At 37.1% G+C, this 16,747-nt stretch overlaps 1 protein-coding gene across 1 annotated transcript in view; it reads left to right on the top strand.

The window, feature by feature from the left end:
- The window catches only part of PCLO (piccolo presynaptic cytomatrix protein), a 348,414-nt gene that overhangs the window by 212,339 nt on the left and 119,328 nt on the right, over positions 1–16,747 (top strand). Inside the window, exon 10 of the mRNA XM_064656444.1 lies at positions 9,241–9,366. Coding sequence (XP_064512514.1) covers positions 9,241–9,366 — 126 coding nt within the window. The remainder of the gene's footprint in view (positions 1–9,240; positions 9,367–16,747) is intronic.

The raw sequence follows: 16,747 nt of genomic DNA, 5'->3' as shown, positions 1-16,747 counted from the left end.
AAAACAACTAAAAATCATTTTTTCAACACCTCAGCTCTTAAATGTGGAAAAATTATTTGTCTATGACACTTCCTTCTTACATTTTTTTAGTACCCTAAGCTGGGTACAACAGAAGTAAAGAACTAAGTAGTCACTAAATTGTGATATGCCAGCAGTGCATCATGCATGTTAATCCTTTTTCTCTGATGACTGAATTTCCTGATACTCTGGAGGAAACATCAATAAAATCTATTCAACTTTTCCCACTCATTGAGAAGAACATTAATAAAAAGCTTTGAGCTAAAAGAAACTACTGTAGCATTAAAAATATCACAAAGATAGATTTTTTTTTAGCAAAGCCATGAACGATTGGCTGACATATTGCCTGAACAGATCAAAGTTTGTCTTTTGTGGTAGATTCATCCACATAAAATTCCTTAAAGTTTTGTGATACTGGACTGAAACTGCAATATTGCAGTAAGCTGAGACTCCAGACATCAGGCATTTCCGTACATTAACTTTTACCCTGGAATAGAGATGTAAAGATCTGGATGTCTGGGCAACTGGATGAGTAAAAAACTGGCTACATGGTTGGGTTTTGAGGGCAGTGGTTAATGGGCTGTGCTTTTCCTGGAGGCAGGTAACAAGTAGGGTATCACAGAAGACCCTGTTGTGAGACCATCTTTATCAGTGACATGGAGGAAGTCATGGAGCACATTCTTGTAACATTTGCAGATAACATCAAACTGGGGGAATATCCTTGAGGTTACCCTTCAGAGGGAGCGAGGCAGGATGGAGGAGTGGGCCAACAGAAATTTTAAGCTGAGCAAGGACAGCTGCCAATCTTGTACCTGGAAAGAGCGAGCCCTGGGCAGTGGTGCAAGCTGGGGACTGACTGGCTGGGGAACAGGTCTGTGGAAGAGGCCCCTGGGGGAGGTCTCTGCTGACAGCACATCATGCCCCTTGGCAGTAAAGGTGTACCACAGCATCCTGGGCTGTGATACCAGGAGCATGCCAGTAACAAAGAGTGACTGTCCCCTTCTACTCAGTACATGCCAGGCTGTGTCTAGATACTGTGTTCAGTGTTGTGCCTTCCCCACACAAGCAAGACACTGATGAAGAGGAGAGAGAGTACAGCAGAGGGACATCAAGGTGGTTGGAGGCTGCAGCACCCACTCTGAGAGCAGCAGCTGAGGGACAGGGTTTGTTCAACCTCAAGAAGAGCCATTTTCTGAGGGGTCTTATCAACAAGAGGGAGCCAGGCTCTTCACAGAGACACGTGGCAGGAGGAGAAGAGGCAATGGGAATAAGATAAAACTGGAAAAATTACTACTAGATAAAGGAAATCTCTTTTTTCCTCACTTAGCTATAACTATGTGCAAATCTAAGGTATTTTGTGATTTTTTAAAAAGTCCTTCCATTTTAGAACAGGAAAAAGATTGTATGTGTTTAGATATAGGCCTACTCACTAAATAAAGATGTGTGGGCAAGAACATAGTGACAAAGGGAGAGAAAATTCAGAACAGATGGAGAAGGGTGTGGATCACGTTTTGAGTAATGCAGTCCCAATGACAAGACCAATGCTGAGTGGTCTTTCTAGTCATTGCTAAAATGTCTCGAGGTGCTCCAGAGTCTAAGTTTAGAGTGAGTAAGGTCACTGTGTCTGTATTTATGTTTATGTTCAAGAAAACTATGTCAATGTTGGCATGTCTTGCCTTGTGTTTGCATCAGCACTCCACATAGATAGCATGAACTATTGCCCAGTAGGTGATATGAGAGTGACATTTCTGTTTCCTCTTAACCCTTTGTTCCAGCTTACCAGCTTCATAAAAATAATTTATAATAGATACAACCTTTGTGCTCCTGAAATATCAGCACCATGATTACTAGAGAAGTAAGGAAAAGTGGAGAGGAATGTATTTCTTGTTTTCTTCTTAGCATGACTGTAAGTTGCACAAGTCTACACAGCATCCTGGACAAAATTTTTAGCAGGTGTGATTGTTTATCACTGTTTACTGCTGATAGCAAATTTTTCCCAAATTTAGTAAACATAAGCAAAGTCTTATTAGGTCAGACATAAGGTTTGTTTAACCCTTCATCGTGGCTCAAACAGAAGGTATTTAAGAATATAGGCCGGGATAAACACAATGCAATATTCTAACAGCTTCCTGTAGTCTGTGATTCAGCCACTTTGTGAAGCAGTGATTGTTTTTTTGCATTGAATGCAGAACTATTTTTTTCCTAAAGTAATATATAATATAATATTTTATATATATATTTATATAATACATAAAAGGAATACTTATGTTAATTATGTTGCTGTTTCTTAAATACCAAGGCTGATACAAATGAGTTCAAAACTAACACTTTAAACAAGGAAGTTCAGTTGTAAGTCAGTGGCATCTATTGAGCCATTGGTGTCTATCAGTAAACACAGATGAAACTCAGTGCCTACAGGGGTTTTTACAGTTTTAAAGATACAGTCTATCATAGATGACACCATAGATTATGATGTGACAGATCATCCAAAAAGAAGAGACCTGTGTCTTGTTTTCAAGTAGATGTGATTAATACTCCAAGATGCTAATTTATAAAACACTTTATGATCCTTCAGGAGGATAACCAATGTGCAAATCATCATGAAGCAGATTTGCAGCTGATATGAATCATCACTGTGCTATTAAAACAACTGCAATATATCTGAATTTCATTGGCTCACGATTTGACTTCATGTCTATTTTATGCCTTAATTGCCAATGATCAAGAAATGCAATAGCTGAGTAGGCTAAATCATGTTTCTAGGAAACAAATTCATTTAAGCTAATTTTCTTTAGAAGTACCAAAACAATTCTCCTGAGCACAATCTGTACCTATCTAGACCAACCCAAACTCTAATATGGATCATCATGTGATGTATTGAATTGCATAGAAATAATAATGAAAATAAAAATGTAGTCTGGATTTTATTATACACATTATTTTTCCTGCTGCCTTCCACGTGCCTGAGCTAATTTGGTTTTGTTTGCTTTTTCATGCTTCCTTTCTGTCTGTCCTCCAGACTTTAGAGACTGCTTTGTCACAGCTATGATAACTAAATAAAGAGCTTGCATTTCTTCATGGTACTTTTAACTCTGAACTCTCCAAGAGAAGAGATGGCTGTTTTTTCTATGGCTGACACATCTGTTCCATACAGACAATGGAACATGGTGTAAAATTGTTCTGGCAGATAAGGGCCTACCAGCACCCTGGCTTATGTCTTGTCTAGATAAGGCTAGAGGAGGACTGTTGAGATAATGTCTAGTAAATGAACACAGGAGGAAGTTATGTTCTGTCTCCATTCACAGCCAAATAGTGTTGGAAGAGTTCATACTGTTTGATTTGATTGATATGTTCTCATTGCTATAGCATGATACATTGGCATATTGCAAAATCTTTCATGACTCATGTCTCATTTTCGTTCTTTATTGTCATGCATTTTTCTAACTGCTACCATTGCCCAAAAAAAGATCACCCTTGTCCTTCCTTTCCATAATTCATCATTTTTGGTCTGATTTTTTTTTTTTTTAGGAAGTGATAAAAGCCATTATTTTTAGATTTAAGAATATCTTCCATTTCAAACTACTTAGACACGTTGCAGACCTGCATTTTGCGTTTTAACCCCATCTCAATTTTTCCCATTTTACTTCTATATGTAGTTTCAACTTCAAAACACACAGTATCCAAAGATGGTAAAATGACCGTGAGTTTACAGAAATAGTGACTTTCAGCAACCATATTGAAGGTTATACTTTTAGACTCCAAGAAATCCAAATCAGTAACATTTTTTTAACATCTTTCTTAAAAGTTCAGTCACCTAAAAGTCTATTAAAAATTCATATAGCTCTATTTCTAACTGTGACAAAAGTCAAATTGCTGCTGACGCTCATACAGTTTCCTATTCCAGTTCACACAAACTCATGTGTGATTACTGAAAATCTGTTGTGCATTCTAATTGCTTCTTGCTCATCTAATTAGACAGATAAATGGTTTCATACTTTGAAAAATTAGCCCAGAGGAAATATTTGCTTGAATTACCACATGAACAATGTTTGCACAGAGCTTCTGAGTCAGGTACGAGAATTCTCCTGCATGTGTTGAAGTTGTTGCTACTGCATGGGACTTATATAATAATTAAACAAAATCAGTCCGTGCTTTTGGTGCTGGAATTTTATTTACTTTTGTAAGAGAAAACATCCCTGGAAAATTTTGTTCAGTTTTGTGTAAAAACAGGGCCACAAACACCAGCAAAAGCCTGCTGGACCTGCAGTAGCTGAGTTTTTCTCTGCTCTTTTTTTCCTTTTTTTTTTCTTTAACCTTTATCTTATGTAACGGGTTATTGGCACTTGCTTGGAAAGGCAAGTCTAATCATTGCTGATATGCTGAAATAGTTCCAGGAAATCTAGGCTGTTTATACTCTAATGGCTATAATGGAGCTGCTCAGCAAAGTAGTAAAAGGATGGTAAGATTTCATGAGCTTCACTGTGACCAGAACAACAGCAACAGATTGGCAACAATCTGATCTTTATTATCTCTATAAGGGATAAAAAAGACCAAATTGTAATTGAAGAGCTCAGGTTATGGTTGGCCTATTCCAGCAAAGTAAATTATGGTCTTTCTGCTGTGTTGCTACTGTGACACAATGAAATGTACAAGGGGGCAGGATTTCATAGTGGTCTGAGACACAGTGAACTACACCAGTTCAAAATAAACAAATCTAATAGGACAGAAAGTATCTCATGGTGCAATTAAGAAAAAAAGGGTGATGAATTTTTAAAAAACTTTTGCAGTGATGCTTGCCAGGTCACCAGTGACAGAATTGATAAGTGTCAAGGTGTTGTTCACTACTCATATATAATTTTTATATGTGTGTATATATATATAATATATACATACATATTATGAATATACATCACTGAAACAGCCTGTGATGTCTGGAAGGATATGAAATGACAAGTGAAATTCCTTTTGAAAGTTACAAAGTAGGTTATTTCCCAAAAAGCAAAAAAGCTAATGACCATTCAATATTTTTCTCTAAGTATAGATTTCTCTCAAAATCAACTCTGCAATTATTAAACACTTGAAATCTTCATTAGCATAGAATAGAATAGAATAGAATAGAATAGAATAGAATAGAATAGAATAGAATAGAATAGAATAACTTCAGTTGGAAGGGACCTACAACAATTATCTGGTCCAGCTGCTGAGCAATTCAGGGTGGAACAAAAGTTTTAAGGGCATTGTGTCAGTTAAGGGCATTGTCCAAATTCCTCTTAAACACTGACAGACTTGGGGCACTGGCCACCTCTCAAGGAAAGCTGTTCTGGTCTTTGACCCCCTTCTCAGTCTAAACCTCCCCTGGTACAGCTTTGAACAATTCCCACAAGTCCTATTACTGGATAACAGGGAGAAGATCTCAGCACTTCCTTCTCCACTTCCCCTCCTCAGGAAGCTGTAGAGAGCAATGGGGTCATCTCTCACAGCCTCTTCTCCAAACCTGATGAACCCAAACCTTCAGATGCTCCTCATAGGACATTCCTTCCAGCACTTTCACCAGCTTTGTTGCCCTTCTTTGGACACATTCAAGCACATCTTTTTCAAATCGTGGGGCCCAGAACTGTGCGCAGTACTCAAGGTGAGGCTGCACCAATGCTGAACAGAGTAGGATAATCACTCTTTTGACCAGCTGGTGATGCTGTGTTTGATGGACCACAGGACAGGGTTTGCCCCCTTGGCTGCCTGGGCACACTGCTGACTCACATGGAGCTGCTGCTGATTAGAACCCTCAGATCTCTCTCTGCAGGGCTGATCTACAGTCTCCCCATTTATACTTGTGCCCAGTGTCATAGTTATAGGCTACAACATTTCCACTAGTTAAATTTCATCCCATTAATCATAGCCCAATGCTCCAATCTGCCTTGATTTCTCTGAAAAAGCTCTTGTTCTTCAAGGGAGTCAACAGCACTTCCAATTTTTTTGTCACCAGCAAACTTGCTAATGGTGCATTCAACTCCTGCATCCAGACCCTTTGCACATATATTTACCAGAACTGGCCCTAGAACTGATTCCTGAGGAACACCACTGGTGACTGGTCACCAGCCAGACGTAGCCTCATTCACCACAACCCTTTCAGCTCTGCTGTACATCCAGTTTGCCACCAAGCACAATGTGAACCCACTCATCCCACGGCTGGACAGCTTGTCCATAAGGATGCTGTGAGGGCTGGTATCAAAAGCCACAATAAAATCCAGAAAAACTTCATCCACCACTTTTCTTTCATCTACTGGGCAGGTGACCTAAAGCTTCAAAGTTCGTATGTTCAGCTGTGTAAATCAGTGGCTCACAAGCTAACTGGAATGATTTAGTATTCATATTTATTTTTTTCTGTCTATCAAAGTATAAAACCAATTTAGTTGCATGATCTATCTTGTTGGGTTTTGGGTTATGGTGGTTTTGGGTGATTGGTTTTGGTTATTTGTATTTTTTTAGATTAGCATGCTGCATCTTAAAGCTTTAGTTAAGATTAGATGGGAGAATAGGATCACAGCCTTGGGACATCAGTAAAAACAGTTGCAATTAATTAGCAGTCTTCCTTTGAGGATTCTAAAAAGCACTGGATCTTAAATGTATAAAATCCCCTTTGAAGAGATGTTTTCCTGAAGATATTTTTCATGGAAATCAATACTCATAATTCAGAAAAGTGCCCTCTCTTATTCAAAGCACGGTGATTTGCTTTCTGATGCTAACTGGTCTCGTATCTTCTAAAGAAGAAAACAGTAGTTCATTAGTTTCAAAATCTAAATTTGAAAGATGAATGTCTGGTAATATCAAAATAGCCTGAGAGATGGAAATTAAGACTCAAAAGTGTAAAAAAATAAACAAAAAACAAGGGGAAAAAAGATCTGAGAAAGCATATGATGGATGATACTTTTAAACTATCTGCATTCAAGGTGATAAATTGGGCAATGTCATTTCAAACAGAAGTAGTAAGCTCAATATTTTCAATAGAAGCCATATAAACAGGTTTGAAATCCCATCTTCACATTAGAAAATACAGCAAGAACCAAGAAATACTTCTTTGTCAGTCAATACAGAGCACTTAGAGCTCAGTGGGCAAAAAATAAGTCATTTGTTCTATCTACCAAGAATGAATGTTTCATAATTTAACTTAAAATATTTCTTCTAGTAATGTTTTTGCAACAAAGACACAGACACACACACACACACACACACACACGCCTGTGATTGTCCCTTAGCAAGCATACTCTTACCTAATACATACTATCAGTCTTACATTTGACTCTAAAACCAGAAAACATAAAATCACAAGCCCTTTCAAAATGTCTAGGAATAAAAATCTTTATATATTAGCACGGAGAATACTTTCTTTTATTAGCAGTAATATGGACAAACATCTTAGATTTGCAAAATCTAAACCAATATGTCAGCCATGATTTTCAAATTTGCCTAGCAAGAGTATCCATATGATTGCCTCTGAAATCATGTGTACACTCATTTATATGACAAATAATATATATATATATGCTTCTCTGCCATTCTGTTACAAATAAGCTACCAGAGGTAGAGGTGCCAGTATAGTGTATCATGATAAAACCTTGACCCTGTGGACGTCCTCTCCTCTGTGGTGAAAAGCATCCAGTCCTACTGATATATTGAAAATTCCATATGTTGACTGTGTGAGTTGAGAGTAAGATACTGTGTCCTTGTTGTGTGTGTCGTATCCTAAGAACAGTTGTTTATTGGATTTGCTGACTTAATAGTTGCCAGTTGTGAGCCTCAGATCTCTAACATGTTAATGACTCTTTCTGTAGGGTTTGATCTGTGCAGAGCAGCCCACATAAATTTCTAAGTCCTAAGAATGGACTTATGATTAAATGCTTTTGTAGGTGTACACATTCACAAAATGCAATTTGCAGTGAAATAAGATAGTTAATTTAAAATACCTATGCAGTTTGTTCCAATTACACTGAAAAATCAGTCTCCTTTAATGAAAATATTTGGAAAATATCAAATTATGAGGAAAGCTGAGGCACAAAGGATATAGATTTAGCTAAACTGGGAGAGAAAAACTAGTGGAAACTGTTTTGGTCAGAAACTCAATGTGGCAATCTTGTTTCTGAAATAAACTAAACACTAATAGCATTATGAGGAAAAAGCCTTACCTTAATCTGAAAAGATAAAGCTTTGCAAAGAGGTGCTGTGGTGACCTTCCTATAGCTGATTATTCTAATCACTCAGCAGGTTTGGCTTATTAAATTAATAAATAGAAAATTAATTATTTAACCATTATCATAAAGGTGGGTAAGTCAGCCTATATATTCCCAGATCAAAGTGACAATCATCTCATATGAAATTTTCTTCAAAGAAGAAATTTGGTTTTCTAGTATGGGAAGTATTTTAAAAAAAAACACAAGACAGTACGAAAAATTAGCAATGCATAAGATTAGCTTTATGATACTGTATTTTAAGCTTTTGTTTTCAGTCTCATTGTTTTGTGCATAGGGAGATTAGGGATCTGCTTCTCTCCAGCCAAAATAATGACTGATGAAAATATTTTCATCTCTGTAATTTTTTAAAAAGGGAGAATATACAAGATTTGATGATGCTTTACACAGATTTATTGTAGACTTTTCCCATTTTGTTAATTTGCACATCCTTAGATGTAAAAGATGTCAATTAAAAGCAAATAATTAAGAAAAATAGTAGCATCTGCCAAGTATAGATTAGTATAAAAATACATGCTTTGCTGCTTAGAAGAGCAAGCTCGAGGATCTCTGTCAATGTCTCCACAATTATGTGATTCTAAAAGCTCAGCTATTATAATTTTTCAGCTAAATTGCATGCATGTTGTAGGCAAATGATAAAGCTATCCTTTGAATCCACACTTCACGTGGATTTCTAGCAATTTAATTCAATTTAATTAATACTGCAAATAGGTTGGCAGAAGAAGATAGTTTTAGCTTCAATGTAATTTTTGGTGAATCAGTTATTTGTGTTATGTCAGTCATACAGTAGTTACTCAAGAAGATCTGCCCAAAGTTAAGTCTTCAGGAAAGTGGCAGTTAACATTGGTCTTCCAACCATAGCCAGAAGTTATTTGTGATACCTTCAGTGACCTCTGATGACCTGTGCTCTTCCTTTCTTTCCAGTGAATTATTCATTGTTTCATCTCTGTTTAAAGCTTTCTCTTTCTTTTGATCACAGGCAATGGACTGGGAATCCGAGTTGTAGGTGGGAAAGAAATTCCAGGGAGCAGTGGGGAAATTGGAGCTTACATTGCCAAGATCTTGCCTGGGGGCAATGCGGAGCAGACGGGGAAGTTAATAGAAGGTAAGAGAGATGCATCATCAAAAAATGGAACGATGGGAGTGTTGGGAGTTTTCTGTAATACAGATTTTCTTTTGCACAACCTATGCAATCTTATGCAAGGAATGAGGGCTGAACCTCCATGACTCTTAAAGCAGAAAAGGACTGATAGAAAGTGATTTTATGACTTCTATAGCCAAAGGGAATTGCCATGATGAATAGTATTACATCATGTGTAACATGTGCCAACATGCTGCCTGCTTCTGGGATAGGGTAATATGTCTGGAGTTCAACTGTATATCATGGCTGTATTTCACCAGCATATATCATGGATGTGGTCTTTTGAAGATCTTTAACCTGGTTTGGTCATCTAAGTGTCTATATCTGAGCTTACTTACATTTCTTAGTTACACAGGTAAAATAGGCAACAGATCCAGTTGTCTCGCAGTTACACACACTAACTTTTTTTTTTAGTTCCCTGAAGTCATACTTAATTGAATTTGTCTGACCTAATGTTAGTCCAGTTTAAGATCATCATTCAAACAGCCCCAACAGGCAACAGAGAGGAAGCATCTACAGAAGAGCGATTATTTCATCTAACATAGCTGTCTGTTTCAAGAATTAAAACTTTCTTCCACATTTTATTTACTTTAGGAAAACTACATTAAACTTCACATCATCTTTTAAGCAACTAAAGCCAGATGAAATGAATCTGACTTAGTTATCAATACATTTTCCAGGATTATTGGAAATGTGATCATTCTGTCTATTAATTTATTTCTGTCTGTGAAGACATGAATGCTCCTTTCTTCTTATAGCCATTTTCTAGTTCCCTGTTTCATATCTGTATGCATCTGAAATGTCAGTCTATCCATGGGAAAAAATATAATACAGTTGTTTCTAATTCATTCAACTAATTACTTTTATTTCTTTAACAAAGACAGCTATTCAGAGAAAAATAAAAAAAGAAAGAAGTAGGAAGAATAGTTCTCTCAGGCAGAATTCAATACACATAGATTTTCTGAATGGTAAATATGCAACAAAAGTCATGATTAAATCAAAAATACTTTGCAGATAGAAAAACGTAGTAAATTGATTAAAGAATGTATTTACAAGGAATAGTTTAATTTATGTTGTGGGTTTTACAAAACAGTGTCACCTGCATTCACCCTGTGGCTTTTTACATCCTTGGTGTTTTCTTTGCCAATATTTTAATGAGATACATAAAAAAAAGTTCACACATCCCAATGTCAATGAAAATACATATTGACAGAAATATCTTGCTCTTTGGCCTATAGAGTTGATTCTGCCTTTCTTATTTAATGGGTATTATCTCACTCATCAAATGATAGAATGATGTTATTTGTTGTGCACAAATGATGAAAGAATTGACCTTAATTTAGTGTGTTTTGAAGCAAGTATTTGTTTTGGCTCCCTCCATACAAAAAAGTAGGTCTTTCATAACAGTGCTAGATCATGCATGCAGTGTTTCAGTACCAAGCAAGTAAAGAGGAAAATGTGGTTATTCAACATTTCCCCAAGACTGGACATTTCAAGAAAGAGAATGAACAGTTACTGCTTCGAATTATCTGCAGTCTTGTGGTTTATGTTGTCAGGAATTTGTCTGGAAATTGAAGTTTAAAAAAGTTCTTCACTCACTGTATAGGTACATTTCAGCAGTGATCAAGAACATCTTGGATTTACAATAACTACTGACATAGAAATTTGCTTTTCAGTCTATTCATATAATGTATTTTGAAGGTTCATTCATATTTTATAGAAAGATGAATATGACGGTAAAAATATTTATTTCTTTGTTTCATTCTCCCATCATATTCAGTCATGTTTCTGATCCGAACTTTATAAAAGTATCCTAGACTTGGGTATGTTGGCATAAATCAACTCCATCAGAATCACTATATTTCATCGGTAGAATTTGTCCACACAATGTCTTGGAATATGTTTTAGTATTGACGTGTCAAATGTTCTGCCAGAGAGAAAAAATGCTTCCTGCAGAATGTACCTTTACTATGACATACAAGACAAACACTTCCTCTTACTGTCATTTACCTTTAAGTATTGCCTCTACTTTACTTTTTGTTATTTTAGGTGGCTATCACAGATCAACAAAGAATATTTTGCTACTTCACTGTGAGTTGTAGTTGATTTAGTGAAAATATGGCTGGTTCCCATTTAACCTCTACCCTCCAGAAATGCTAAAATGCATTGAGGTCTTCAATCATTCTCATATTGATTCGTGTAAATCCAGCCAGACTGCTGATCTTACCAACATTGCTGATATTGCGCCTGAAAATAGAGGCACAATAGTCCTTCTTTTCTTTTTCAAGTGATTTGTTGTTTCTCACATCACAGACAGAATACATAAAGAAAACTTCTTATGTCTTTATCTCTAAATGCAATTACACATTAGATTTTTGTGTAGTAATCACGAGTCACTTTTCCTGTTGAAAAGCTCTGTGACTAGAAGTTAGAGTATACACCTAGTCATCAAGTAAGCATATACTAATGTAATTACAAGTTAATATCTTGACTCATTAGCCTTTCTAAGAACATGAGTCACTCTGAAAAATCCCATCAACTTAATTAATTCCTCTAATTCTAAAAACACTGGGTCAGGTCTGAAAATCCTATCAATAGCATAAGGAGCAAGGATGGATTTATTGTGGTTATGAAGGAAGCCAAACTCCTACCTGCTGTCTGTATCACTGCATATAAATAAACTACACACTTTAAAATACAGATAGCATTCCTATCCTTAGGGAATAGCAGTCCATAAAATTTCAGCCTATTTAGATAGTTTTGGAGGAGTCTTAGTGCTGAAAAAGTTTATTTATAGTTCTGACTGGCAAATACCAGTCTTCTTGGTTCTCTCACCTTGAATTGCTTTAGGATGTCAAAAATATCTCTGATTCATCACTCACTGGCATAACAAAAACTGGAGGTGGAAGACTCATTCCACTGAGCTCATCAAGTGCAAGGACTGTGTCAATTTGATAGATGTGTCTGTGCTCCCTCTCGTGTTGACAGAAACAGTTCAGTTATATTCCACCTGGTGAATCTACTGAGTGAATGGCATTTCAGCCAGTATTTTTCAGAAACAGAAGAACCTAGAGTAAAGAGCAGAAATAAAACGTTAATGTGTGTGACCAACTGTTTAAAATTTGCTGGATGCTCTCAGAATTCCAGTTTTCTTATTGGACCATTTCAATAGGCTGAGTGGAGAGCCTGGGAATTGATGAACCACAGGTGTCTTTGTTCTGAATTTTCAATCAGCCAGGCAAACTATGTTGCAATGGTTAGGCCATCTGATGTTGACCGAGATAAAGATATTCCCTGACTTTTCAGTCTCCTAGCAATTCTGGGAAACTTGCATGATCTAAAAGCTAATGGTGATCCTGATTTGTGGTGATCTTACTGCCTTTGCTAACACTCCACTCAACAGCAACCCTGACACTGGTCAGATTTTTGCTAACTTGCCTGTGTGCATGTTTTTTTTTAATATGTATGCCTAATTTAAATATTCTCAGGCTTAAAAACAGGAAAATCATATATAGTGAAGACAAAAACTCTCATTATTAAAAACGTTGAAATAGCACTCTCAGTTTCTCTTTTACAGCAAATATAATAATACAATAGTTCTAACATAACTTGGAAGAATGCCACCTACCTTATGAGTCACAGGCCTTCACTGCAAAATTTTAGAATATAAGGAGTCCATTCTAGCTAAAGATACATGCTATTCAATTCATTTGAATTTTGCATTTTATAATTTAATAAAAATATGCATGATACCAGGATATTTTAAACTTCCCCATCCTGAAGCTGGCTCAATAATGTTATAAGGAAAACTACCTGATGTATGTACAGACACTGAAAGATAATGACACCCTGTTAAAGCTGATAAGTAGGTCAGAGAAGAGAAAATGCACTGCTGTGTGAGAGTTCTGTGGTAGTTAATGGTGTCCTGCTCCTCAGTCCAACCCTCAAGCACTTGTTTTGATTTAGATTAATAACCACTCTCCTCGGGATGCAAGACACATTGCTCCTGTGAGAGTCCTCTAAGAGCCACCTGCACCCTGATGGCAGGTTCAATAGTAAGTAAAAGCACATGCAATGTCCTCAGCACCAAACTATGAAGATTGACAATGAGTTCTTAAACGCACTCAGTATCTTTTAGACTTAGATTCATCTGCTAAGACACAGGTGGTCAGTTTTCTAAATTGGTTGGTTGCCTTTAGTTGTGCTGGAATTTCCCCTGGCCACATGGCCAATTCCCCTCAGGAGAGTATTTTGAATGAGTGGGTCTTTACTGGGAATGCCAGAGCTCTCTTTCATCTTTAGAAAATTGTGCAATCTCAGAACTTTAAGATGCCTTCAGGAAATAAAACTGAAGTCTCCCCATTCCTCTTATCCCTACTTATTCATGTATCTTTTTTCTTCGTCTTTCAAAAATCTTACATATTCTTATATATTCAAGTGTCAAAATTTACTTTTGTAAGAAGACCTTTCGTGCACAGCTCACTCTCTCTAGTGTCCTAATGCAAGGACAAATAACATTAGAATCATTCCTCAAATTGAAACTAAGAGTCTTCCTTTGGACTATTATGTGATGGCACAGCTTATTATCTCTTAGAGCCATGGACCATGGCCACAGTGTCAAAGAACACTTTATCACAAATCTTAAGACAGTGTGGGAAGAAGCATGTTCACTGTTTTCCACCATGCAGCTTCCCACACCAGGAATGACACATGAGATGAACAGGGTGTGCCAAAATATCATGCTATTACTGACAAAATAGAGCAACATCTAGACCAGTGGGATGTGATTTCCACACGCAGCGAAATATGATAGGAGAGAGGAGAAAAAAACTATTTGTGTTACCCCCATGGACTTCAGAGAGCAGCCTAGTTCCCCACTCCCCACCTTCAGTTCTCTGATGAAGGAAGCAGACCCAGGAAGCCGTGTCAGAAGCCTGCCTTAACCAGAATGCTCTTATACTCTCACCCATAGTGTGGACTTTGGCTTCTGACCTAGTTCCCTTCCAGCATCCCATACACTCAGGCTTCATAATAGAAGAATGTATACTGAGAATATCTTCAAAGGCAGAGAATAAAAAATCAGGGCTCACTGGGACTCTTGTCTATATGCATCCAAGTATCCCTACCACACTTCTTCATTATTTCCATGACAGGCAGTTAATAAAAAAGAAAATTACGATAAAGGTATAAGAAGATATATATGATGTTGAAGAGTGTAGTGCTATTTTAGGTAAAAATCTACTACAAAATACCAATCAGTTGAACACCAACTGAAATAAGAGAGACTTAGAATTATGAGAGCCCTGTGTAGAAACTTTAAGTCTAGGAAAGCCTGCAACTGAAAGATGAAAGACAGACAACAGGTTCATGGTGTGTGAGCAATCCTTTGTAGACAAAATCTGCATTACCTGGAGAAAAAGAGTATTTTTACTACCTACAGTGCTTCATCTGAGGAGAACGTAAATAAGCCTAATGAGCAGACTAGAGAAGAGATGGGGAATGTGGGTCTTCTAGTATAAATAAGATGGATCTGACCATAAGCAATATTGGAGACAGGCTGTTGGAATATTACTATCATCTACAAAGTATTTCCTGAGTTCTGGGCAATGACAACTTTGAATACAGGCAGCTTTCTTACTCCTCCAGGTAAAAGTGCCAGCTAGGTAGCTTCCAGAGCTTGTTTCACCTCCACCATACTCCAAGGATCTTTCCTTCATGTGTTTTCAGATCATAAGTTTTCAATCACAGCTTTTCAAGTTTTTAAGTCCTTGTCATCTTAAAGCATGTTATTTAGTAGCTTTGGAAACATAAAATTTATTGTAAGTCTTCTCAGAAGGGCAGGGGGACATGCAACTGGATTATTGACCAGTCAATGAAAGGATTATAAAGAAATTGTTAACAGTTTTTCTGCAGGTTGTTTGAGATATTTTGGGGCTACTTTGAATAGCACCAAGTGCTGAATAACAAGATCAGACCATTTCAGAAGGTCTTTTGCAAGGGCAATAGCATGTGTAATGGCTGTCCATCTTACCAAAACTATCTCTTGTCATAGCATAGACGTGCTTTGCATGTTGCTTGGAAAACACAATGTGACTGGAATGGTCATGGGCACCTAAATAGTTGAAAAACCAAAAGAGAAGCAATAAGTCACTATCCTTCTTCCTACTCTTGTCACATTAACCTCTTACCCCTGAGTTATAGATGGGTTCAAGGATAACACTGGCCGGTCTTGATCATTTACCAGGAAGTGCAGTAGACGCTGGATCTTCCGAGCTTTAAAAACTCTTTAGTGAGCACTACTTGCTGTTTAGCCAGCTAAAATTGGAAACATTGATCAGGGCATCACAGTGAAAAGAGATCTTCCAGTCCCCATGAAGCAAAGATAGTGAAGAGCCAGCATCCCTTCTTGAGTCCCTCTGATAATTACACTTTTGGCAGAAAGTAGATTACGTGATGAAGCTGGAAAATGATGAAAAGAAATTAAAAGGAAGACAAGAAGGGAAGGAAAAATTCTAAAGAAAATGTGGATCAGGTCTCAAAAGAACAGAAATAGTCTTCCCATCCTGCACTTCCATTTTGCAGTTTGACTGCTTTAATTTATTACTGCATTGGAGAAAACAAAGAATTTACTCTACCCTGCTCTCTGAGCATTAGTCTTAGTGATTTATTGGGCTGTCTATGGTTCTTCTGTGCGATCAAAAGAGAAGTGAGCTTGCTCTCAACATATCCTCTGGGCTACAGGCTCAGGTCTAACTGTCCCAGCAGAAACTGTCTTTATCAAAGTCAGTGTGCATAAAATAACAGGCAATACAATCACTGGGTTGTAAGCTTTGCCCTAAAGCTCTTTAGAAAGGACAATCAAAACAAACCCATAAATGCTGTAAATCATCTGTAAATCTTCACTTGCATAGTTGTGCTCCTCTTATCCATGTGTTATGTTCTGCATTGTTTTTCTTTCACATAAATAATAAGTAATAAAATGTGTAATGTTGTTCTTGCTAAGTGTGGCAGTGGGCATTCAGCATATAAAAAATATTTAGAAATTATTTTTTAAAAGGGAAATTAAGTTAGCAGAAAGGGCACCCAACTTAGATGTTGCAATTAACCTCATACTGATGGAATGAGTAGGAAGGAAGACAGAAACCTTTCTCACACTGGTTTAGCAATTCCACTGACAGTGGTGTCAATTCTGTTCTTGATATGGCAGGGGTTGAGTTGTACTGAGGGTTTAGTTTGGCCATTTGCTAAGCTATGAGGTGAAATAAGAATCACCAGAATTAATGACAATTGTTTCAGCAGCTGTGTGGCTCTTACAGAAAGAAGTGGGAGACTAGCAGTACAAACA

This window comes from Pseudopipra pipra, chromosome 5, assembly GCF_036250125.1.
Source record: "Pseudopipra pipra isolate bDixPip1 chromosome 5, bDixPip1.hap1, whole genome shotgun sequence".
Taxonomy (NCBI): domain Eukaryota; kingdom Metazoa; phylum Chordata; class Aves; order Passeriformes; family Pipridae; genus Pseudopipra; species Pseudopipra pipra.
This window is presented reverse-complemented; position numbering and strand designations above follow the sequence as displayed.